At 38.3% G+C, this 27,787-nt stretch overlaps 1 protein-coding gene across 1 annotated transcript in view; it reads right to left on the bottom strand.

Moving 5' to 3' along the window:
* Tex15 (testis expressed 15, meiosis and synapsis associated) overlaps positions 1-27,787 on the bottom strand; it is a 121,482-nt gene that overhangs the window by 49,297 nt on the left and 44,398 nt on the right. Inside the window, exons 5-7 of the mRNA XM_028768145.1 lie at positions 15,402-15,468; positions 6,708-6,843; positions 2,219-2,384 (exon numbers count right to left, since the gene is read on the bottom strand). Coding sequence (XP_028623978.1) covers positions 2,219-2,384; positions 6,708-6,843; positions 15,402-15,468 — 369 coding nt within the window. The remainder of the gene's footprint in view (positions 1-2,218; positions 2,385-6,707; positions 6,844-15,401; positions 15,469-27,787) is intronic.

Genomic DNA, 27,787 nt, shown 5'->3' with positions numbered 1-27,787 from the left:
CTACCCATGGCTTCAAGCTTTAGACTGTTGCCCAGCATCATGGATTTTTAAAAATTTTATTTACTTAATGTATGAGTGCTCTGCTGCATATACATCCAGCTGCTTAAGAGGGCATCAGATTTTCCTATAGATACTCTTAACTGCCGAGCTATCTCACCGGTCCCAGCATCACAGATTTTTAAAAATGAGTTTAGTCATCAACTTTGTGACCCCACTCAATCTTATACTATGGACATACAGAAAAGACAAAAAATTCCCACCATAGTAGAGGACTCCCCCCCCACACACACACACCCATGCTAAGTTCTGTGAAGTTCTATGGGAAATAGGTTTTTTTTTTTTTAAACTGGGCAAGTACCTAAGAAAATAAATCCCACAACTGTTTGCCAATAAAAATGCTTTAAAACGTCTTGTACCACTAAGTAGCTGCTCAATTTTGGGGGCTGGGGGGTGGAGTGGGGAGCCAAACAAGAAACAAAACTGGCTGTAAGAAAACAAACTGTCTCAAAACCACGCATGTGGTAAAGTTAATCTCTGTTCAAGCAGCTCCAGATCTCCATGCTGGCTGGGTCTGTCATGTTCCTGAAAGTCTCACTTTTTCTCTCAAGGGCACCCAGCTCTATCCCACGCTGGGATATCCCAGCTGCTTCCTGACCTGTTGCTGAAGGTGCCTACTTTCTTCGACTCCTAACTCAAATGCAACGTTTTTCTCCCTCCTGCTAGCAATGGCTGAGGTTTACAGCTTGCCTTCAATGTTGTTTTTCCTCTTTAGCTAATGCAATAGTCCACAAGCTTCAAAAAACACTTGAGAGGCAGAGGCAGGAGTTCAAGGTCACCCTCCTACTAACAGCAAGTTGGAGGCCAGGCTGAGCTTGAGAAATCTTGCCTCGAATACCAAGAGCTGGGTCAAGACAAAAATGCTGCTTTATGCTTTCTTTGCAACTTCACTTTTGTAAGCATATTGAACCACCAAACTGATGCTTTATAAATGAGCTCACCGTGGAGACCTGACCCTGCAGCACTGGGTGGCCTAGCCGTAGTAGTGCTGGAGAGTTCACCCTAGTGGTGAGGATCCAGGAGAGCCAGCAGCCTGACCACCTCAGCTACTAATCAAGCCCAGATTGAGGGCTTTGAGTGGGCCCGCCCTCAAATCTACATAATTTGTGAACCCTTGGGGTGCATGAAAGAGCTGGTCCTACTGACTTGAAGCAGGATATCCATGACACAGGATAACAACATGAAAACCAAGTAATTGCTCTTGGTTAGGAGCCAATATTGGTGGTGTCACATATGCCACAGACCTCTAACCAGACCAATGACTCATTACATCATTGCAATGAACATTTACCAGTGAAGATTTTTGAGGGGGGGTGGTGGTGTGAGGGTGGGGGGGGCACTCATTGTGGGACACACCTTGACACTATAGTTTCCACAACAAGATGTTTTCTGTATGTACACCACCAATCAAACTGACCATCTTAATGCATAAAATGAACATCATTTAAAATTTTTATAAGAGATTATGAGAGGGAAATAAATCTGCATTTTTTAGTCAATGGTAGTGTGTCTCTGTGTGGCATGCACATATATTCATGTGTACATCTGTAGATGACCGAGGCCGACATCAGGCAGCTTTCTTGATTGCTCTTTATCTTACTTTTAGAGCAGTGGTCCCCAACTTTCCTAATGCTGTGCCCCTTCAGTATAGCTCCTCATGTTGTGGTGACCCCCCAACCATAAGGTTATTTTCACTGATACTTCATAACTGTAATTTTGCTGCTGTAATCAATAATAAATATCTTTATTTTCTGACGGTCTTAGATGACCCCTGTGAAAGAACCGGTTGTGAAAGGGTTCGTGACCCACAGGTTGAGAATAGCTGTTTTAGAGGTAGTTCCACTCACTCTGAAGTTCATCCATTTGAAAAGGCGGGCTGTCAGTGTGCCCTAGGGATCCTGTATCCCCTACCACAACCCCGAGCTGGTGTTAGGAACATGGTCTCCTCTGCTGTGCCTGACACGGGTGCTGGAAATCAGATTCAGATCCGAATGCTTGCACTGCAGGCACTTTACCTGTACTTTACCCATCTCCCTAGCCCTTCCTCAGTGATTCTTAAATAATCTACAGTTTCTTTCTTAGCAGTTTCAAGTGACAAGTTAATTAGCATGACTCTATGGTTAAAAACAACCCCAAACATGCTTCGGTCACACTAACTTACCTCTTAGCAGTGAACTGTTTTTCCAGATATTCATTGCGAACCAGTTTTGTATCCCCAAACTGCCAGGTGAATTGCAGGTCACAGCTTATATCAAGCCTGCACTGCTTCAGACTGCCGTGGATGAAACCATACTCTCTAGTATTGGTGCAACAAGACGACAAGTAAACTGAAGGTAAAAAAGAGAAACAGTTACTTGTGTTTAAAATCGCACTGCCCAGTTGTACAGTGACGACAAACAGCATAGCTGACGGCTTGGAAATCTCATTAACAACAGGCATAAGACAGACCCAGAACTTAGGTTATTACTTTTTAACTTAAATCATATGGTGACTAACTAGTAATTATACCAATCTGGTGGCTTCTGTTAACCCTTCTTGGTACTTCCCATGTAAAGGTAAAGTGTATGTTAAGAATATGGCTCAACTGCAAACTGTTTCAAAATGGCTATAGCATTTTGTGTCCCCATCAGCAGTGAATGTGGTTCTATTCCCTAGCACTTGTCACATGTGCTCAGTAGTCTGAATTTTGGCCATTTCTAATAGGTGTGTAATGGTATCTAAGTGTTTTTAACTTTCATATTCCCAATGATAAAATATGTTAATCACCTTTTTTATACACTGCTTTCTATCTGTTATCTTTGGTGAAGTTTCTCTTAAGGTGTCTGATGCAGTTTTTAGTTTATTTTCTCTCTGTTTCATTCAAGAGTTCTTTACATACCTGACTTAACTGTCCTTTATAGGTTTACAAATAGGTTCTCCAAGTCTGCAGCTTTGCTTCTATTTTTTTTTATTTTGTATAAAATTTGAACTTCATGCCGGGCAGTGGTGGTGCATGCCTTTAATCCCAGAACTTGAGAGGCAGAGGAAGGCGGATTTCTGAGTTCGAGGTCAGCCTGGTCTACAGAGTGAGTTCCAGGACAGCCAGGGCTACACAGAGAAACCCTGTCTCGAAAAAACCAAAAAGCCTCTACTCCAGTGAACTTCCGAGCTTTGTAAGGTTTTGCTATCAGTAGTGGCAGTTTTGTGATCCTAAAGGAAATGGTGGCCAATTTTACCTGCCCATCAGTTGTTGTCTAATGACTTGATTAGAATCCTTGGCAAACGTCTGGTGGCAACTGCAAGTAATTATGAATGATAAGGGGGCAATATAGCGGATTGCTCTTTTCAGATCAACTTTGTACAAAGTGAAAAGAACAAAAACATCTCTAAGAATGATACTAGAAAAGCAATTATCCACAACCAAGCGCTATGGAATGTAACAGGACTTTTAACGAGTGTCCTGGTTCTGTTATGAGCTCCTCAGGGTAAGCTTGTCCTGTCTCATTTATTTCAAAAACAGTAAAACACTGTCATACTTTCCAACAGATACAATCCCACTGGACTCTGTTATCTGTTCCACATGCTGATATAAGATCATCATTATGCTCCATGCAAAAGCCCTCACGATTTCACACTTCCACATCTATTAGCAAAATGGCAATAAATAATCAGGTAGCTTTCCATTTCAGAACCAGACTAGGATCGCATTCACTGTATCATGAGGCCAGCACCAGGACTACCTGTAAAGCTGAACTTCGTTCTATTGGCAACATATTTCAGAGCACATATTTCCAATTTTAGTACGTCCAGCTAAGTCAAGACTTTCTCAGCTCATGCCTTTGGCACTGTAACTGAGTTACTGTTAAATCTAAGGCTACCTAGATTTCTCTTATGTTAGCTATCTGAGGTTGTTTTTGTTTTGAGACAGGGTCACACTGTTAGTCTGGCTATCCTGAAAGTATGTAAACCAGGTTAGCCTCCAGTTCAGAGATCTACCTGTCTGTCTCCTGCATGCTGGGATTAAAGCACCCAGCAGCTGTATGTTTTGTTGTTTATGTTCAGTTGTCCCTAAAATTGCTTATGTGCATCAAGTGTTCTTTTGGATTTTCTACATCAGTAATCATGTCATCTATGAACAAGGATAGTTTTACTTCTTTCTGTCCAATTCTTTGACTTTCTGAATTAAGATATAAAAGGATAAAATAGACATTTGTGATTTGATCGTAGGGTTTAAATTATGCTTCAAGTTTTTTACCATTTTAAATTCATTAGCTGTAGGCTTTTTACAAATGTATGTTGACTATTCCTTAATCTAAGTGGTTCAGAACAGGTATTTCATGTTTCCTGTTAAAGCATCATGATGGCAATGTAAAGTTGTGGATTTTACAACAGGTTGGTTATCAAGTCACTTCAGATTTCAGAACCTCAGCTGAGAAATACTAAACCTGTATCATAAAACTGGGCATACTCAAGTGCCAAACTGGTTTTCCAAATGCTAGTTTGTACCTGTTGCTATAATCGTTTTTCTTTTATATACCGAGTGTATAAACCATTTTCTAATGTTGAACTAGCCCTATATCTCTGGGGGATACATTCCAAGTGACAATAAGGTAAAAGTCAATGAATTTTAAAAATGACATTTGTTTGTTCATCTGTGAGAGGTCAAAGGATGATTATACTTGTCAGGTCTCTCTTTTTACTATGTGGGTTCTGGGACTAAACTCAAGTTATCAGATTTGGTGGCAAATGCTTTTCTTCACAGAGCTATCTCACTTGTCCTAAAATTCGTCATACACATTGTTGTACTTAACTTTTTAACATTCTCTGAGGGTTTTACATGTATTTGAATGATCGCTTACACAAATGATTAGGGTTAAATCCAGATGACTAATGGAGATGTTGACTTTCACTATAAGCTTACTGATCTGCTAAATGTATCCATTTCTGATAAAGGAGTGTTGAATTTGAAATATAATCATGGATTTATCTATTTCTCCTTGAAGTTTTGAGATATTGCTTGAGTGTTTTATTGTTGTTGTTGTTTCAGTTACTATGAAGAGAGGAAGGTTTTGAACTTGTGGAGAACGTCATGACTATTAGGATCCCAAGAGTATCAACATGTCTGCTTCCCATTTGGCTCTTCATTACCTACTTCATTTTTTTTTTTTGGAAATAATTTTCTAGTTTTTAGTTTATTCAAGATTATAACTGCTTACTGAAGCATATTTATGATGGCTTCTATAAAAAGTTATCTTCTAGGAGAGAAAAATAAATTGTCTTCAACAGAGTGAACCTGGGTATCTCAAACAGGCCACAGGGCAGGCCTTCCTCATGCTCAGGAGTAAAACTGCCCAACACAAAATGGACTCCATGTTTTTTGTGAGCTTTTTTGTTAAGGTTTAGTGCTTTCTGTCTTTTTCGGTTTCTTTGGTTTCTCTTTTCTTTTGAGGGAGAAAAATAACATGAGGTTTAGTGGGGTAGGGAGGTGAAGGGGATCTGTGAGGACTTGGGGGAGGGAAGAATATGCTCAAAATATATTACGTGAAAAAAATTAAAAATAATGTTTCCAAATAATCCTAACATGCGTATCACCGTGGTACTGCAGTACTGATTGTTTATAGAGCAGTTTTACTCAGACATGTTGAGGTTTTCTTGAATGGTAGTAAAATAAAAAGATTGTATTGTCTTGGGTATTATGAGACTCCAGATCATATCTGCCTTGATTTTAGCACGTCTAACTAAAACCATGCTGCTTGAGGGAAAGTGCTGGTAATCAAAGTGAACAGTCAGCCCCACAAGGCAGTCCTTGTTCTCTTTAGGGCTTACATCAGTACTCTAGGGGTGGGGGGTGTCCCATTGCTACTGCAAGCAGGAAAGCATATGCAACACACCTACTCAGCCTCCACTGCTTTGTGCAGGGATGAATGTCTGGATGTGGTAGAAGACTAAGCTCTGTACTTTGCTTTCAGCACTGCTACCCTTGATAGAAGGGGCAACTCATTGTCACAAAAGCAAGGGTTTGGGGGATATGGAATCTCCTGATGCTGCAGGGCAAAGGATGGGAGAGATGAACAGTCCAGGGTCCATACTTGGTCACTAGTGGTACAAGGCAAGAAAACGATAACCTAGCTGTAATCTAGGCTTCCTACTCCTGACACCACATTTGGTGGCAAGGGCACCTCTACTGACAAAGGTGTAGTGGTCACGCCATCATCCAAATTCCTGGAGTTTCATCTAAATACGTAATACCTTCCATCTCTTAAGCTGCCCCACTTTAGTCCCATGATGAAGAAAATAAGATTTTAATTTTATTTCTTGCAGAAGCCTGTGCCAATTGGTATTTCTGGGTGGGAGGGGTGGTAGGCACCAGTCTCACTGGAGTAAACACAGAGTCTGAAGACATACTGTCAACTATTCTCTAGCCTCATGTTCCTCTTTTTACTTTTTACATTTGGAACTTATCGTGCCTCTGTTTGGCATGTAAAATCCAGGGGTTTTAGTGTAATTTCTGGGAAGACTAGAAACTGTGTCTACTCCATTCTGTGAGAGGCACATGTGTATTGGAGGAGCCAAAGATTTAACTTAACCTATTTTAATACTGGGTCAGAATAAACATAAACGAGCCAGAGAAACAGAATTTTTATAAAAAGTCTCTTCTATAGAAACGTCACCTTTCTCAGTCATCTTCCTGATCTTTGGAATGGTGAATTTCTTCCCAGCACTGGTTTCTGCATCCATAGTCCACAAAGATTCGCTGTCTGGGCTCTTGTTCTTATCATTCTCGTTCATTTCCATGTTGTTGGAGGTCTAAAACCAACCCAAATTATCAAGTTACAATCATTAAACTTGCTTCTTACCTATGTACTGCCGTACAGTGTGGTAGTAATCTGAAAGTCCTCAAAGAAAGCAGAGTAACAATACAATCTGAGCCATACTATCTACAAGTTTCAATTGCAATTTGCCAGCTTACCCCAAATAGAAAAATGAATAAATTAAAAATATATTCTCTACATATTATAACTTTTTAAAGTTTAAAGTTTCTAACAGACCACTCCCTTGTAATTTACTGGATTACAAATGAGCAGCCAAAGCCTCTCTCCTCCTGAAAAGTTTAAACATTTCCACCAATACTTTTTATAAACATGGCAAAACTCTTGCTCAATTATTCTATTCTGTAAAAGTTCATCTTTCTATACACGATCTTACCATACTTATATTTTCTTTAAATCACAATTCCTGGCTTTAGGAGAAACTTAGGAGAACCATACATTGCTTATTGATGACCATCCCTATACTTAGGTGATAGCTAACAAGGCATTGTTTAATTGCTTGTTGTTCCAGATGACAACACTTAACTCAGGCTAGTAACAATGAAGACACTCCTTTCATCTGTCCTCTTCCTCCTCCAGTTAGAATCCTCAGATTTTTTCTTTTTAAGTTTTCTTTTAAAATTTTTTAAAATTTTATTATTTTCTGTGTATGCATTATATATGTGTGTGTGTATTACATGCAGGGCCCACTGAGGTCAGAAGGCAGCATTGGATGCCCTAGAACTGGAAATCTAACTTGGAACCTCTGGAAGAGCAGCAAGTGCTTTTAACAGCTGAGCCCTCTCTCCAGCTCCTCAAACACTGATTTTTATCTCTCAAACTAGTTATTAAAGAAGTTATGGAGCTTCCATACAAAGAAATTATTTTAAACACCATTTCATATGGCTCATGAGCTGCTTGATGCCAACTGCTTAGCTCAAATACTAAGTCACAATGCCAGTTATGAGTTGTTAAATTCTGCAGACGAGTCATAAAGGCTAAGAGTATATAAAGGTTTATAGAGGACATCCCAGACTCTATCCTTTCTGTGCCCTCTGTAAGAGACCTTGCGATGTACCAACCAGACATAAGAGTAGGAATGAGCAAAACAATGAGCCCTTCATCTGTTCACAGTGGCAAACACTAGTCAGCCAGTTTCTCCTAACGAGAGTACCTTAGAGGTTAGCAGATCTCTGTGAGTTCAAGGCCAGCCTCGGCTTCACAGTGAATTATAGAACAGTCAGGACTACATACTTAGTGAGACTCTGTCTCAAACAAACAAGAGTATCATCTTTACAATATCCAGCAGCAGTAAAAGCTATGCCCACTTGTTAGCTTAGTAATGAAAAGAAAAATAATTTAGAGAAACATAAAAACCTCTCAATTAGTCATGGTTTATTATCAACAGCAAATGCAGTATGGAACAGGTAATGTACCTGAAGAAAGACCCAAGTGTTCCATATTGCTATTACAGTTAAATTATGCACTCAGAAAAACTGAATGATTCTAGTTGTACGTTTCTGTACAAAACATTTCTTTAGTAGAATTTTCTAATAAAGAATGTTTCTTAAATTAACTCATTTTGTTTCTTTATGTTTAGGACAATAAATTATCACAAAAAGCTAATTTTAAAGTTGACAAAATATATTATTTAAGAAACAATGGGGTTCAATATTCTCCCCTGGCTAAGTTATAGGTTGTTTCTTTTCAATTAACAATTTTCTTTTAAACCCGTCTCAACAGACCAGTTACATTTATAAAGTCTTTTATTCTTACATGTCACGGGCTCAGAACCAATACATTTATATTGTTAAATTTTGTACTCATGTATAAAATGTGTAACATATATTACAGAATATATACAGTAGTCCTCTATAACTATTACACACACACACACACACACACATTATTTACTTTTATATGCTTAAAATAAAATCAGAAAATTTATATGCTTAAGGTAAAAAAAAAATCAAGAGCAAAAAAGGTTTACTTTTCTATGCTTAAAATAAAAGAGTTGAATCTCAAGGGTTTGTGGTGGTGTGTCCTCTGGAGTACCAGGACCATCCTAGGTGAAGAATAGAGTAGGAAAAGGAATAAATTCTAAAAACATCAGTAATGAGAAATGAACAATGGATATAAGGCAAATAAAGAATGTATGAACCAAAAACTAAGTTGCTCACAATTAAGAGATGCATAATTAACAAGTTTGAGCCATTATACTTAAGGATTAGATAAAACAAATTATTGAGAAAATATAACTCATTAAAATTGAATTTAGAAAAATAAAAGGAATGGAAAATCTTCTATTAGAAGCTAAGTAAAAATAGATTTTGAAAGATACTATTAATAAATCATAATATTTATCTCTAAAAAAATAAGGGTAATTTAACAATAGGAAAATATCTACTTTTTAATTACAGAGAATGGTAATTTCAACAGACACAAAAAGAACAAGTGAAACTTAAAATTCATTTATATTTTATAAAGCTTAAGAGACAGGAATAGAAACATCCACAACCTGACTTTATATATATTCTACCAAAAATCTATAGGAAGTCAGAAATGTAAAAAGCATTCTTTTTAACATCAATAATAAAATAAGGATACCTGCTTTTACCACTTCTCAACAGTGTACTGGAGCTGCTCAGGCAGCAGAAGGGATAAAATGGAAGATGAACTTTTAAAAAGTAATTGGTAAAAATGATACTGGGTGCCTGGGCTTGGGAATCTCAGGAACTGATAGAGACCCACTCAGTTCCTGAGAGAAAGCTTGGACCCAAATGCCAACCAGGTTATACAGAATGTTAGTCGGAAAGGCAAAATGTAATAATGGATTAGAATTCTGGTTCTACTGCACAAAGAATATTGCACTGAGCAAAGCGCTGGCGTTCTCTCTGTAACAGTATCTATGTTACAGGAATACAGGATCTGGCACAATACTAACTGTAAATGTAGATCTGATTCCTTTTTATGGATCACCTCAAGTCTGTTGAGAAGTACAATATTGTAAGGACAAATAGAAGTAAAATATAGGCCTACCTGTAGTTCTTCAATTAGCCAGTGAGCAGGACCTTGGGCAAATCATTATCTTCCCTTTATAAGCACATTATCTTGTATGTATAATGAATGTTTATGTATTTTTCATAGACAAGCTGATGGCAAAAGAAACTCTTAAAGTTGAATAGTTGATCTGTAGATTTAAACATCTCCAGGTCTATTTTTTACATTTATTATTTACTTGTGATTGTGTGTATGTGTGTGTGTGTGTGCACGCACACACACGCTCAGGTTTGGTGGGGTGTGTATGTTACATGGTGTATCCGTCAGAGGACAACCTGGGGAAGTAGAGCTAAGCCACTGCTGGGATCCCTCACAGTTTCATTTATTTTTTCTAAGACTATCCTTACAAATCAGGAACACAAATTCTTAAGACTATTAGTTACAGTTGAGAAACAGCTCCAAACAAACATAGACCACCACTCCTAATCAACTCCCACAAACTATTTCAGCTGATCACTAATGAGTATCACTGGGATAACAGTTTCAATTGAACAACCCCAAGAGTCCCAGACTTTAGTAAGGCTTACCAGCTATCTGAACAAGAACAGAGCTGGAGCTTGCAAAAAGACTCTGTGGTTCAGAGTGCTTATTGCTGTTGCAAAAGATTGTTTCCAGCACTCACACAGCAGCTCATGACTATTTGTAACTACAGTTCTGTGAGACCTGATTCCCTCCTTTGGCACCACATGTACATGGTGCACTTAAAAAGTATTCAAGACATAACAACCTAACAATAATTCATAGTCCACTACATCCAAAGTATTTAGCATTTAGCTCTTTGTAGAAGGATATGGCTTCCCCAGTACAGATTAAAGCAATTTAAATTCCAAAGGGCTAGAGCTAAGTTAAAGCTACATTTCCTGATTTCCATTATGAAAATGGAATATATTTCCTCCATCCCACTGTTTCAAGCATTCCAAACTCTTCTATTTATCTCGATTCTCTGTATTCCAATCACTAGTATTTATATGTGCTCAAACTTGACTGTGTAAGAAACAAAATTGACCCAGGTAGTGTTTGTCTTAGCCTAGGTCACTTCTCTCTACTCCCAGTCTACTTTGATAAACGCTTCTGTTGCTCTACCTAAAGAGCAATTTGCAAGAGCCTCGATGACTTTCACATCAGTTTCTTATAACACTCATAAGTAACTTCTGACTCATAATGTATCTGGCTCCCTATATTTGATGGTCTGACCAATATGTCTTTGAAATAATATAGTCATCCCCAGAGGTATATGACTAATTCTGACTTTATAGTTTTATATACTTTTTAGACACTGATTTCTTAGCTTTGTGGTATTAACTCATTTTTCTCAAATTGGTCTTCATAATTGCTTTAATTTTTACTAAAAAGAAATCAGAAGATACTTCTTAACTACTGAAAAACATTTCATCAAAGTATAACCTCTAAAAACTTGATCAGAAAGAAAAAAATCTCCCCAGACACCTTGAGGATAAGGGATGAAGCTAGTGTTAAGAAACTGTCTAATAATGCCTTGGGCTTGGTCCCCAGCAAACAAGTCATAACATACCACACAAACCCCTGTGGTTTAATTTGGCTTCCATTATCTGTGAGGTTGGTTTACTCTTATTTTTACTTTTATTTTTCTGTGAATCAGACTACTTTTCTTCCACTACTCTCTTTTTAAACACAGAAATTAGTCTTTTAATGACTTGTAAAGCCTCTCTACAGAAACTGTCATGATACAATATTTGTATCTCTTGTTTTATGTGGAATTTCTCTGACTCTAATGATTAGTTTAGGGAGAAATGATAGATACTATTATGACAGTTTCCCCAACTATGAAGGTACTATACTCTCCCCTTAGTCATGTCAGTATCTTTCAATAAAGCTTTATTTTTTAAACATATTCATTCTGAGAGATCTGAAGAGTTTTATATTACTATAAGAAGCAAATTTAAAGCTAAGTTTTAGAGATGGCAAGATGACTCAGCAGGTAAACTATCTCCAAGATGGTGGATCTACATAATGGAAGAAGAGAACCAATGCCTGAAACTTGTCCTCTGACTTCTACACACACACACACACACACACACACACACACACACACACACACACACACACCCCAAATAACAGGAACCAACAAATACAGCTCTTTGGTATTTCTCTACATCAATTATCTCAATTCCCCAATAAAAAGACAGAGACTAACAGATTGGATGTGAATTCAGGATCCATTCTGCTGCTGCATCCAAGAAACACACCTTGACATCAAAGACAGAGATCTTCTCAGGGTAAAAGGACTGAAAAAGATACTCCAAGCAAATGTATCTAAGAAGCAAGCTGGTACACCCATTATAATATATGAAAAAACAGACTTAAACTGAAAACTAATCAGGATAGGGAAAGACACTACATATTCAAAGAAAAATCCACCAAGAGGACACTTCAATTCTTGACATATATGCACCAAACATAAGGGCATCCATATTTAAAAAAGAATCACTAAGACAGCTTAAATCACATATTAACCCTCACACACTGATAGTGAAAGATTTTAATACCCAATTCTTGCCAACAATAAAAAATACAGAGAAATGCTAGCGCTAAATGGACCTAACAGACTTTCACATAACATTTCACTACAGAAAAACATATCTACTTCTCAGCACCATATAGAACTTTCTCCCAAACTGACCACATACTCAGACACAATGCAAGTCTCAATAGAAACAAGAAAACGGAATTAACTCTCTACATCCTATCAGACACCACAGATTAAAGATGGATATCAACAACAGAAAGCTTGAAAACTCATGGAAGCTGAATAACTCACTACTAAAGGAAAAATGGGTCAACAGAAATTAAGAGAGAAATTAAAGACTTCTTAGAATTGAATGTAAATGAATATATAACATATTCAAGTTTATGGGGCTAATACAGGAGGTTCTCAGAAGCAAGTTCATAGTACTAAGTGTCTACATTTATAAAAAAAAAAAAAAAAGGCGTGATCTCATACAAGTAAGTTAACAGCACACCTAAAAGCTCTAGAAAGAAAAGAAATCACATCCACAATAAGTAGAGGGCAAGAAATAAAACCAATAAAATAGAAACAAACAAAAACAATACAAAGAAGCAATAAAACAGAGTAGGTTCTTTGAGGAAAAAAAAGTCAGTAAGATTGACAAACCCTTATACAAATTAAAAGACACAAGAAGACTATCCAAATTAACAAATTTGAAATGAAAGGGGGTACATAACAGACACAGAGGAAATTCTGAGAACCCTACAGACATACTTTAGAAATCTGTATTTCACCAAACTGGAAAATCCAAGAGGGGATACAGTGTGTGTGTGTGTGTGTGTGTGTGTGTGTGTGTGTACATACACAGAATAATGTGAATTTGAACACTGCCTGGTCTACATAAGAAGACCATGTTTCAATCAATCTGATCATTTCCAATAGAGTTTCATTAATTTGTGGATGTTTTTCTCCCACAGTTAAAAAATATTATCTTTGCAGTCTAACACTGTTATTTCTTTAAATGCAAAATAAACATATTTTTAAAATTATGTGTGTGTGTGTGTGTACGTGTATGCCTGTACCACAGTGGGTCAGAGGAAAACTTTCTGGTGTTGGCTTTCTTCTTTTCAATTGAGTTCCAGGGACTCAAATTTAGGTCATTAGGCTTCAGAAAAAAAAAAAACCCTTTTTTTAGGAACGAAAAAAATGGCTAAACCATCTCACTGGCTCTAACCATACTTTTATTTGATAATTCCACCATTTGTTTTTATTTATTCAAAATAGGGTTTCTCTGTGTAGCTCTGACAGTCCTGGAACCTGCTCTGTAGACCAGGGTGGCTTCAAATTCATAAAGATCCACTCTGCCTCCCAAGATTAAAAGTGTTGTTTCACCACCAACCAGCAATTCCATCATCTTAATTCAAATAAATATGAATCTGTTTTTTGTCTGAGTTATTTATGATACTTTGTTATCTACATTATATAGTTATGCAAATATCCATCCATACATATATTATTCATTAACCTTTCTCTTTAAGTTCATATTCTTTGGAGCCTACCAGACATCTAGACCACTGAGCTATATAATCAAGAGGTCTAAACTAAATCTTCATTGCATATGAATTAAACTGATGCTCTATAAGGTTGCCAACTCCATTTCAGAGGGCAGTCTTTACAATAAACAGAACCAGGAATAGTGGCTATCTACACATGGAAGAACAAAGTTGGATTAATCCCAAATGGGATCAAGATCTAAACATTAGAACCAATTATAAAGGCAAGGATGGGACCTTTTGGGAGGAATTAGGTCTTGACAGGTATACCTTCCCGACAGGATTAGTGCCCCTAGAAAAATGATCTCACAGACTTCCGTTAACCTTTCACCACAAGGACACAATGTGAAAGAGGATGTGTCCCTCTGTGGGGCGGTGGGCTGTGAGAAGCAGCTGGGTACATGGTTGAGCATAGGCCTCAAACCCGGACTTTTAACTGAAGGTGTTTGGCTCTGCTACCAGGCCCTGGTTCTTTTCATTCAGCTTCAGCCCTCCACAGCTCCTCCCACAGGGAGATCTATGGCCATCAGTCACGAGGAAGAGTGCCTCAGGATCGCTCACTTGTAGAAGAGGTATCTCCAAGCTCTCAGGCCAAGCCAATAGGCGTTATCTGTCACCAGACCCTAACTCACCCGGAAACTGTATATAAGGGCTCTATTCAGGAGAAGTAAAAGGTGTGTGCGAGAATCATCCTGGTGTCAGAGAGTTTCTGTCACAAGAGCTGTAACACTTGGGGGGAGAAACCTTCTTGTCTCCTGGAACCTGCCTGGGACACCAAGCTGCCTCCTTGCCAGCTAGCCAGCTTCTTATCAGCCCAGCCCGGGCTGGTTCAGCACAGAGAGACAGGCGCAATACCTGGGAGTGACAGCGGAGAGCAGAGGCAGGCGATCTCCCCTCCCTGCTCGAACTCTGTCCCCTTGACCCAGACCCCCGCACCAGGCCGGGCAGAAGACTGTCCTGGGATACCCATCTGGAACAGGGGACCCACATCCCTCATCACATGCTGTTCTACCAGCAGCTTGAGCAGACTTCTCTAACTTCCCACCTATAAAGGGCAAACCTTTGTTTTTTTTAGTTGCCCCATATGTGGTATTTCATTAAAGCAGCCAAGATGCACTAAAGCAGAGGCAGGGGCTTTTAGAAGACCTCCTGTGGATAGGTGACCCTTGTCAGCAAGTCCACAATCAAAAGTATCATCACAAAACAGCTCATTCAAAAATGTGTCTAAAACACGGTGCTTCAGGGTAATACAACTGATTATTGACCACCAAGCTTTTTTTCAGCCAGTGATGGGAGGGTCCAAAGAGGTAGGTAGTACACTGCTTCAATGATGGAAGCCTGAAACCAAGCTTTCCTCCAGGGTCCAGAGTAGGACCCTGCACTGCTGTCAGCAAGTGCCTCTGTTAATAATACTCTTAGTTAACTCTGATCTCACTTGGTCAATTCAAGCAGGAGTACCTGGATGAACGTCAGATCCAACATGTACACAGCCAGGATTACACGCCACCTTACAATGTAAATGTTACTGTAAATGCGAAAGTAATTCTAGGAGTTATATGTCAACACTTGTATACACATTTAAATGAAGTTCAATCATTTTTCGGCAACTTATGAGAGTCTATCCTTCATTCTCTTTCAAATCTTATAATGAGATTTGACCATATGTGATATGGAACTTGGGAAGAGAGGATATCTTCAATGTCTAAATGTAGAACAATAATGACCTAAAGCTTAGACTTAGTATGCTTTCAGTTTTTACTTAAATGGCCAACAGAATCTATCAGACTAGTTTTCATTTTCCCACTGTCTTGTTTACTTTGCTCATATATCAGGATCTTTTTGAAAAGTACCACATGAAGATAACGCCCTTGGAGAAACAAACCTGTTAAGTTCTACTTCTCTGGGAGGCCTTACTGTGGCCCAGAGACAAAGGCTTACAGAAGAACATAATTCTTGTAGTTGACTCACTATTCTAAAAACAAAAGATTAAAAAGAAAAGTCAACATGAGGCTGGGGAGGTAGCTCACTGAACATTGGGCTTGCTGTGCTAGCCTAGTGATTTGAGTTCTATGCACAGAACCCACAGAAAGGTAACAGGGAGAACAGACTCCAAAGTTGTCTTCTGATCGCCACACATGTGCTGTGCCATGCATGCCCAAACATGCACACCATGTGCAGCAAACCCACAGTAATACAGAAAATTAAAAGATAAGTAAGCATGACTCTTGAGGCCATTTTGTTAATACTTGCTTTATTTATGTTTAAAAGACTTAAAGAACACCCACTGTATGCTTAAAATCAGTATCCTTATCACGACTTTCCCAGCAAGTCTGATGTATAAAGCTGTGGCTCCATTCAACAGGTTATACTAGGCTGGACATATCCCAATAATCAAGGATCAGGGAGGGGCCCATGAAGCACTACCCTTCCAATCTGTACTATGAGCTACTGATGGATTCTGGGGGAAGGGGGAGGGGCAGTCACTGTCTTTAATTGTGTACCCACTGAAGACTCCAATGGATAGTTTCAAACACAAGGTCACGCAGATGATTATGGTATGGTTAAACAAAATGGGTCTCAAAACAAATCAAACCAAACCCACAAAAAACAAAAAACCAAATAAACAACAACAACAAAAAACCCAAACCCAATACAACAATTATCCAAATTTTCTATCTTCCATACAAAATACAATTCCTCATGAAATTATGTCCTGTGGTCTAATATATCTGCCTAAATTCATATGTTGAAGCTTAATCATTGATGTAACAGCAGTAAGAGGTAGTTTCTATAAGATCTGTTATCCTTTTCAAAAGACTTTAGTTATGTGTGTACATTTGTGTGGATGTCTAATGTTATCACATCCCCCTGGAACTGGAGTTTCACAGTTGCGCTGGGAATCAAACTCATGTCTTCTCTCTCTGGAAGAGCAATAACCAATGAGCTATCTTACTAGTCCCAGATTAATGCTATCTAAAAAGACATCTAAGGGAGTTAGGGAAGTCTATTCCCTTAGGTGAGAATAGAGTGAAATGTTGTCATTTATGAGAAAGCAGAGGCTGATCAGACAAGAAATCAGTTGTTGCTTTAACTCTGGATTTTTCCAGTTATCTGATCTGTTAGATACGTATTTAAAGACAGAGTCTCTTTATGCAACTAAGAATGTCCTTGAACTCAAAATCTCCCGCTTCAGCCTCTGAATAATATAGTTATGAATATATACCACCATGAATAGCTGAGAAATACATTTCTGTTGGTTATGGGTTACAGAGTTTATGGGATATTACAGCAGCTTAAATGAATTAAGATAGTACTCAATACATATTTACCATCAGGACAAATATTTACATACTCTGAAAGTAGTATATGTGATAAAATACATTCCACTTGTATCTTCCTCTATTGAAAAACTGAAGTGATATGTAAAGTGAAGCCTTTGTATCTGGCTTTGAGTGAATTGTTTCAGCAAAGCTTCTGCTATTTGGTTTAATCAGCAGAGGCTGAGAATTGTTTTGAGACTATTTGAACCTTGAAGAAATGTTGTCTCCCTGGACAGTCTGCATTTGGTTCTACATGAAAGCTTTCAGATATACAAACCTTGGTCCTAATACACTCCTCTTTTGATTATGGCTAGCTATGGTCAAAAGGGCCTGAGATGTGTGTGGGTCGTTTGCTCTCACAGACAGCAAGGGGAAGATAACTTTGGTGTTTAGAACCTTTCCCAGTCCCAATTAATTGTTGTATAATGATTGAATAAAAGTAACTGGAGTGAGCTGGTCCGGGGCTCAGTCTTTTTTCCAAGAAAGAAGGCTGAACCCTTCTGCTCCTTCGGAAAATGAAGGCTTAGCATCTTAGTGAGCTTCTCTCTACTGTGGCACTTACAACCAACACCAACCATTAAAAAACTATTCATAAATTAGAACCAATCACCTAAAGAATTTTTAAAAAGTCATCACAGAATTGTAAATTATAATAGTAGCAAAGTTATTACTTGAAATACTTACCATTCTTCAATGGTATCTCGTGTCACAGAGATATGATAAGGATTCAGTCCATACATGAAAAACAGTAATGGAGCATCTATTTAAAGAGAAAGAGATAGAATGTAAAAGATTATGGTAAAAGTGCCCTGCTAAGAACCTCTCTAAAGTCCATGGCATTCAGTTTTTTTCCCCTCTGATTTCTGCCTCCAACTCATTTTGTGTTCTGTGTATCGTATCTCAAAATCTCTTTTTTCTCTTTCCTTCATACAGTGTCATCTGCTGGTGAGAATCTACTGTCAGCTCATCAATTATGTATGTACCTTCTAATAAAATGACATAATGACAGTAGACAGGCTTGCTTTAGTGTTTTTACATACAACAAATCCACTAAACACTAAGTACTGTTACTTTTGTACCAAATTCATGGCAGTTACTATACATGCTATGCACAGTGTATGTACTTTGTATATATTAATGCTTCATTTTACCTTCTCATTGTCAAGAAGACAAAACATGGACCAAGAAAGCTAAAAGAACCTGCTTTACTCAACAACTGGTAAGTTCATTTTCAGGTCCAAACATGCTGCCTTAATCTGGATTCTAAAGTCAATGCACCATCCCAACCCAGGCCATACATACTTTCCTATAGAATATAAAATTAATTTAGATTGACTATATTATGGAAACACTAAACAGCTGTGATTAAGACCTATTACAACTAGCTCTGTGCTATTGTGAAATAAGGCAATTTTGATGTAAGGACCAACTACATCTTGGTCTATTATTATTATTATTATTATTATTACTAAAAAGCTATATATTCCTCAAGGAAATCTATTTTTATTAGTGAAATAACTAACAAACTGTAAGACTTACTGAAAATTCTAGAGTTTCTTTTCTCTCCAACTTAAACCACTCAAGAAAATTGAAAGATATTTAAACTACATGTTGTAAATAAATTTTAAAAGGAAAATATTGGTACATATGTTAGTCTGCTTTACTATGTTGCCTATGTCTTACTCAAGTAAGAGACTGGCACATGAAAGCAAAATGCCAGGGCAGGCACCATTGCACATGTCTGCAGTTCTGGGGAGGTGGAACCAAGATGATCAGAAGTTCAAGGCCATCCTTGGCTATATGCCAAGGTCAAGCAAGGACAGCCTAGACCACACAAAATCCTGTCTTAAAGAAGACAGTATTAAAAACAAAACAAAACAAAACAAAAACAAAAACTAGCAACACAGTGCCAAAGAATTTGGGAATTAGAAGTACTGAGCAAATTAGGAACGGTCAGGCCTCACTATCACTCACAAAGGATACCAATAATGGTCTGAAATACCTAATTGTGATATGTGATATATAACTATAGTTTGATGGCTTTCCCTTTTCCACAATCTTTTACACATTCTCCATTTCCAACTTGGACCTGGAAAAGTTACTACCACAAAGAAAAGTGTCTCCCTGTCCCCAGTAAGATGGTGATCCAAGAATACTCTTATCACAGCGTTCACAAATACATCAAAGGAGTGGGCTTCACGAAGCATGCCCATTTACGCTTCAAAGAGATCTGAAAATTTGCCACCAAGGAAAAAAAGACTTTCCAGATATGTGCAAAGATAACACAAAGTAGGACCTAGCCCACACTAGATCCTGTGCTATTGTAAAGAAAACGTAACGAGGATCCAGATTCACAGACGGCTACTACACTTTGGGTAATCTGTAAACTAGGAACCACTTTCAAAACCATACAGGGCAAGAACTAGCCAAAGGTCATATAAAATTGTCAAATTGGAATGGCAGAAGAATGGCAAACAGAACCCCTGGACAAGAAAGAGAAGTTACCTACCAGGACACTGCCAAAATGGAGTGACATCAACTACAGATTGGAACAAAGGAATTTCTGGTTTGGTTTACTCTATCCACAGATTTGTGGCATTTATTCTGTTTTTTAAAGAGCAGACAATGAGCATACACTGAAGGTGGTGATGCACAGCTACAATCTCAACACTCTTCAGAGGCTGAGGCACTAGGAATGTGAGTGCCAAGCAAGCCTGAGCTATTTCAAAATAAACAAAATCTACCATTGGATAAAACACCCTAAATCCAGCAATGCCTTTTCCCTTTACTATGTCTATTTCCCATTCCTTTTGCAAATTGTAGACAAGAGGAGAAACACAGTAATATAGCACAGACATATATTTAAGCGTGAAATTATACGGGGAAAATTAAGTATAAGATGAGAAGAGGAAAAGTGGAGAAGGCAGTCACCATGGTAAATATAAAGTGCAGAGCAGATTCCATTTAGATGCAACTATTTAGGTCAATTAGATGCGAATCAGTTTTTAAAGAAGTCTCGTGTCGAAACCTCATTAACAGATACCTTTTGCTGCAGGATATCTGATCACACTGTGAATCTCAGAGATTGTTATTTACTAAAAAAAACCTTGTTTCTAGTTGTGGTGTGACTTAACCTTTAATCCCTCTGGCTGAAATACACGCTTGCCCTTAATCCCAAACAATGAAGGTAAAATTAGTTTATAGAAGGAAGCAGCCACGTGGCAAAGAAAGTGACAAATCTGAGAACTATTTGACAGAATAGGATATGCCCAGCTCTCAGGAGAAGAGAGAAAGGAAAGGGAAGCTACTTGAGGGAGCAGCACAGAGAATGAGAAGGGAGGAAGGAAGCAGTTTTTCTGGGACAGTTGTACAGAGACAGGTTGCAGAGAACAAGCTAGACACAGGTAAAGACTACAGAGTGAGGAGCTAGAAGATCAGAACAGCTTGACAGAGACAGTTTGAGGCCAATCAGAGCAATTCTAGAGAATCCAAGAGAGAAGCCAGATTGAATCCAGTCACCTTGAAGAGGATTTTGAGTCAGAATAGTTGAGTTGAGCAGCCAGTCAAGAGATGAGAAAAAACTAGGAAAGAATGAGCTTACTCAGCAGTAAGTCTCAGAGGCCTAGATAGTCTGTAGGGCGTTTCCAGGACTGTCCCAGAGGACAGTTGAATCAAGTGAATAAAAGTTACTTTTACAACTTTTAAATCTACAAAGGCACAAAATTACAGGAAAACGCTATCTGGAGGTCAGGAAAATAACTCAGTGGCAGAGTGTTTGCCTAGCATATGTGAAGACCAAAGTTCAATTTCCAGCACTGTTTAACAAAAGGTGATCTTGCAAGATATGTAACTGCACTCTGTAGTCACTGGTTATGTAAGCACTGGGACCTAAAAAACACCTTAAGTAATGAAATCTCCTATATCAGGGAAATCATCTATGGTAGGTGTAGATTAGTAAGGGCAGCTGTTATCAGTGATCCCTGGGTGGCAGCATCACCATCACCTGGGAACTTGTCTGTACTGTGATGCTAAAGCAAACCTCCTGAATTTACAGGATGGATCCAGCAATCTGTGTTCTGCAAACTCCAGGTGATGGTGATCCAATGTTCAGATCTGCCAGTATGAGAAAGTTCTGAAGAAAGCATCAAGACACCTAATGAGAGCTCCACACCATGTCAGTGCTGCTTTTAGTCAGTGTTATAGCAGAAACAAACTTCACTTTTGGGTCCAACGCTACTGGAGGAAGAAACAAGACAAAGCAAGAGATGAGAACAGGAAGAAGGCCTTCAGTTCACTATTATCAAGCAACTACTTGTTCCCAATTTGGAAAAGAAGTGCAGCTACACATCTTAACAATTGCTTGCCGGGCAGTGGTGGCGCACGCCTTCAATCCCAGCACTTGGGAGACAGAGGCAGGCGGATTTCTGAGTTCGAGGCCAGCCTGGTCTACAGAGTGAGTTCCAGGACTACACAGAGAAACCCTGTCTCGAAAAACAACAAACAAACAAACAAACAAAAAAACAAAAATTGCTTATTCACGTCACATGTACAGAACACACGGGTAAAGAGCTCTTTATACTAATGTGACAGACTACTAACACAATAAATTAGTGCTTCACCCTCAGTCATTTCCATAATTTGTAGTGATTAAAAGGTTTCAACTTTGTTTTAATACTATTATGTTTCATAGTATTAATAGTATGAAACTTTGTTTCATACTATTATGGATGAATTTCCCTTAAAATTTTTAGGGCAATCCCTCCTTCAGGGATAAGCACCTAATTATACAGGTCAAGTGAGAATAAAGTTAAAAGTAATTTGCATGCTTAAAATCTGTCCCAAGAGCCTAGGCCACGGGAAATCGGAAATCGTATTTTCAGTTCGCCTGCTTTTCATCAGGGGAGTAACTACCGTTAAGGGGCCCCCAAGGATTAGGACTCCCTGACTTTCTTTCCCTTTGGAGCTTGCAACCTTTGGTAAAAACAGATCAAGTTCCACAGACCTAGGAGTCATCCAGGCTTCAAAGAAAGGTGAGAAAACAGCTAAGTTCATCAATCAATCTTCTACTTCTCCTTCTCCAACCATACTGAATAGGCAAATCCACTGAGCTCAACTGAAATACAACCAATTCCGAAACAAGAATGATTACCTATGCTACCTACCTTTTATGTATTAACACTATTTTTATTTTGAGCCCAAGTATTAATGACAGCATTTGTTTTCCTCTAAAGTACTGGGTTAAGAACACAAAGAATAAAGAATAAACGAGGGCCTCACGTCTTTACCTTTCCCACAGATCAAAGCAGAGCTGGCTACTTGGTCAAGGTCCTAGATATCACTTGGTCTACAAGAGTATACAAAGTGAAGGTCTGCTGTGCTGCCAGGCCGTGAAGGGTGGAAAGATGACCAGATAATCATCAGAGCCCAAACTAAGTACATTCTTTGCTCAGCAGATGCAAACTATACTGGAAAGGAATTGGGAATTATTGTAAAGGCACGGGGATAAGATTAGTGGCTAATTCCTCACGGTTATGACACTTTTTAGAAGACATTTGGGAAATACAAAGAAATAATCAGATGATTAAAGATAATGACTATATTTTCAAGGGAATAATATAAAATTCCTGGAAGAACAGTAACAAGACTAGTTTATTTAATCTTTGTAGAAAATGTATCAGGTATTTCCCTCCACAACAAAGTTATCTCTGAAATCTGTCACATCTAAGAATCCCATCATCAGGTTTATCAGTGTAGAAAAATAACTACACAAATGACAAGCTTCTAACAAGAGCTGACCAACCCGGAGGTGACTTTTCCGCCACCCCCTGCTTTCTGGTTAAATGTACTCCTTAGTTTGCCTTTAATGCTGATCTTTAATCATCTATCTCCTTAGTTCTTTGTATTTCCCTAATGCCTTCTAAAAAGTGTCATAACTGTGAGGAATTACCCACTAATTTCATCACGTAGGTGCCTTTACAATTAATTCCCAGCTCCTTTTTAATATAATTTTAATCTGAGCAGAGAGCAGACTGTTTGGGCTGTGTTGGCTAGCTGATCACTTTTCCACCCTTCACGGCCAGGCAGCACAACAAGCTTCACGTTTTACACTCTTCTGAGCCACCTAATTTCTAGGGCTTTGACCAAGTAGCTAGCTAGCCCTGTATACAGAGTAGCTGCTCTTGCTGCTCGGGACAGTTCACTCTTTTTAAAACAGGAAGCTAGCTTTCTCTCTCATCTTTCAGTCTGCTAAAAAACACTGAGATGGTTAACTCAGAACATCATGGTGAGATGCAACCTTCCACACCCTGTTTCTCTTAAAAGGGATCTCCCTAGGAGATCAAAGCTGTCCTTGAACTAGCAATCTTTCTGCCTCAGTCTTTTAAGTTTTGAAATTACAGATGTATATCCTCCAAGTTTGCCTATCACACTCCACTCCCCACACCTGTGCAAAAAAACAGTATCTAATTTTGTAATGAATCAATGCTTAGAAAAATCACTAACACAATATTTCCTTATTAAATTCTATCTTTCTCGTGAATAAGGCAGGATGGTCACTTAAATTATTCTAAGTGAATTTAAATTTGAAAAGGTATCAGCCCACCATTTACCAACCTTCCTTCACATCAGCAATAATAATGTACTTCATTTACCTACATCTAACATTACATTTGCCTTAAGATTCTACCTGATTCCATTACACAGTTAATAAAACTGAGGGACAGAAAGATTATAGGTCTAACTGGGATAGGCATGATGGATCTTTAGAACTTTAAGTATGTCCTTCTGCTGTTAACCCAAGTTGCTTCTCATTCTGTAACCGTGTCTAATCTTGCTCAGGACGGACAATTTAAATAAATAAATAACACCATTGGTGGGTCACTGGGCTAAGACGTCTCTCACCATTATGCTCCTTTAACTTTGTTTACACAAGCAAAGATTTTGTTTTTAATTTTGAGAGCTGTCCATCTTTTTTTTGATCAATTAATGACACAAAATTATAGCAGCCCTCTATGTCTACTGAGAAATAGTTGCTTCTATCTTTTCTGTATGTAGTTTTCACTCGTTCTTGCTAAGCTCTTAAAGTTTAGTGAACTTGAAATATCTTTTTCATTAAGGTTTTCCCTGCCAGCCGCAGAGAGGAAATAATTCTGCCTCAGCCAACAGTCAATCTCAGCAGCTCAGAGTAGACTAACAGAAGCAGCCACAAATTGGCAGTCACAGCCTAGTTATGAAATTAGCCTAGTCACTAGCTAGTTAAACTGAAATGCCTTCTAAAAACAACCTTTTGCTTCTATTGCTCTTCAACTTGTCTTTCAATTGTTTTTGGTGGTGGAGGGAGTGGTTCTCAACTTTCCTAATGCTAAGACTCTTTAATACAGTTCCTTATGTTGTGGTGAACCCCTGCCCCAACATAAAATTATTTCATTGCTGCTTCATAACTGTAATTTTGCTGCTGTTATAGATCATAATGTAAATATTTTTGGAGATAGGTTTGCTAAAGGGGTGGTGACCCACAGGTTGAGAACCAGTGCTTTATCGAATGTGGATAAAGCCATACATTTTACTTCAACAAACCCCAACACATTATCTTAATTAGAGGCCTTTCAAGTGTTGGGACTTAGGAAATGATACCCCACTGTATGGCACCCTGACTGAGTATTCTGAACCTGAGATGAAAGGCTTCAAAAGGGAAGTTTCTTCTTGAACTTCTTTGGCCTTTTCTCATGACCTGCCTCCCATACTTTCTTCTAAGGAAGCAGCTCACTGAAACCAGACCATCTTCCCTATGACTTAAATCCAGTCTCCCAAAGCAAGCCATAGGTAAGACAGTCACTCTCTCCCTTCTTTAAAGACCCGTATCCTCAGACAAAAAGGCTCTGCTGGGCTTTCCTGGCAACCGTGACCACCACACACCATACCCTAGGTCATTATGTCATAACTGATTAAGAGTTTCCCTGGCCCTTCATAATGTAAAACTTTGATTCTGTCTGGTTAATCTCCCTTAAAAAAAAAAAAACCATAACAAGACTGGTCATTACAGCATCACAATGCTTACAATAGGTGAGGAAAAGCATACCCTCTGCAAAAGAAGAACCACAGATGGCCACTTGCCTCAACCTAAAGATCTTCTAAATCCGAAGGAAGACAATAGTTCCTGAGGACTTAATATAAAACTGTCAGTCATTCTCATTTTAGTCTTGATGCCCAGTCTAGAAAACCATTAGTGCTAACAAGCTTATAAAAGAAATAAAGTTTTAAGTTCACTGGCAAAAGGTAATTCAACACCCCCCCCTCCATCCTGAGGCATGTTAGACATCGAATGAATGTATGTAGTTTCAGATTTGTATTCTGACAAGCTACTTAGCATTTGATCACTGTTTCTTAAAGTCTTCAATTGGAGGTATGGTAGGCTATACCTCCCAGAAAGACAGAGAATAAACATATTTTTGTCTATTTTGTGGCTAATAGGCACTGAACGAAGTTCAGTTCTCCAAAATGAAAACTAAGTTCGTTTGGATAAGGATTTGTCTGCATCAATTAAGTTATACTAGTGACAGCAGCCACTCCAGCTTAGTCAAAGACTCTGGCAGCTGGAGTAACAGACCCCCTCATCAGCAGCTAGCATTAATTTCAGAGGGTAGTGATTATAAAGGCTTTACAGACGTAGACTACACATTCCAAGGATATAGAATTGCTAACAGATTATAGGGGATTTTCTACATAGGCAAAGTTGCTTATTTACTTATGTATATGGTTTTAATTGTTTGACTTTCCCTTAGTCCTTCTCGAAACTCCACCCTACCTACTGAAATATAACTGTCACTATTACATACATTAATTTCTGACAAGCTACCACAGTATATACTAAACAAACTTTACAAAGCTAGGTATTACAAAGCAAAGTCCTCTCAGGAAAGCATTTCAAACACATCAACTCGACAAACAAAATACTGGTGTTCTAGAAATACTTGCTGAACAAGAAGTCCATTTTTAATCAAAATAAGGAGGTCATTTTCATCTTTAACATATAGTACTTTCTGGATTTCAAGAAAAACTAATCACAATTATAGAACATTCAGGGACAGGAGAAATGATCAGATTTCTTTACACCTAACAGAGTGCACTCAGGCACTTCAAAACACTAAATCATCCTTCAAAAAGGCAAGCATTCTGAAGGTGAAAAGAAATAGGAACACAGCAAAAGCATACTGAATGGGTATACTTACCAAAAAGAAAACGAAAATACCAAACCCTACCAACTTTCCAACACCATTCTTCCAGTATTGTGAAACTATGGCCACTCACCCCATTTAAAGAAACCATAGTCCAGAGGCACCATCCCTTATCCTTTAGTATAATAAAACACATCTTTATACTTAAAAAATGCCCAAGTAGACTAGTTAGTATAAGGACAAAAAAATTTTCAAAAGACCCAAGGGTCACTCGAGTAAAGGTGTAAAAATGTTTTAACATGCTGTAAAAGTAAAATATGGAAAGATATATGGTACACATTAAGGTACAAGTGCTAGGGCTAAATAGTTCAGAATAGGGAAATGAGTTACTTGTTAATGAACTCTTCTTTAACCATTTCCTAACAAACAATTCACACAGGTCCTCAAGGTGTTTAAACACTTTCCCAGCAAATGTGACTATCTTTATGATCACAGAAGGTTCAGACTTCTAATTGTCTGGGCAAAAGTTAAAAACAGGCTTTTGCTTCGTTTTTGCTTTGAATCAAAGCTTTTGAGGTTATCAAGGACAGGAATTGAAATAATAAATAAATTAATAAATTAATAAATACTAGTTCACTCCTCAGTTCCCTTAAACTCAACTGTTACCTGTTAAAATGCTCTCTCCTCAACACAGCAATGGTTATCTTTTTTAAAAATTATTAGTTATTTAATTTGCTTATGTATTTATTTTGAAGAGAGAAGTGTCTCACTGTATAGCTCTAGCTGACCTGAAACTCCCTCTGTACTTCTCCAACTCCGAGATCTGCTTGTCTCTGCTTCGCGAGTGCTGTGCCACTATGCCCAGCTTGCTGGCTTTAAAGATTTATTTTTAAGTGGAAAAAAAAGGGGGGGGAGAGGGAGAGAGAGCTTTTGGGGTCGCTGTTTCATAATTTACCTATTTTGTGCATAAAACATATTTTGATCTTTTTTTTCTCTCCCCTAACTTCGTGTGAAACCTGGAAGCTTTTAAACACAACCCAAAAAACCCTGAATGAATTTCTGAAACGTGAACTGAGTAACAGTTCTTCAAACGTGTACTACTTTTATTCCCTACGCAATCTTAAAAAGAAAATTCCAAGTTGGAAGCAGGCGATGGGTACGTTTCTGGCATTCTACGTTATACCCCGAGGAGGTACCATATCCCCCTGTCTCCCCTCAATTGCACACCCTGTCCAGTTTCACACTGCACTCGCGGCTCACACTTCACAACCGGAGGGCACTGTAGGATCTTTAAAGCATCCGAGTTGCCAATAACGCCAAGTGGCTCGAATTTAATTTACCTGGGATGTCG

Source organism: Grammomys surdaster, unplaced genomic scaffold, assembly GCF_004785775.1.
Source record: "Grammomys surdaster isolate TR1022 unplaced genomic scaffold, NIH_TR_1.0 185, whole genome shotgun sequence".
Taxonomy (NCBI): domain Eukaryota; kingdom Metazoa; phylum Chordata; class Mammalia; order Rodentia; family Muridae; genus Grammomys; species Grammomys surdaster.
This window is presented reverse-complemented; position numbering and strand designations above follow the sequence as displayed.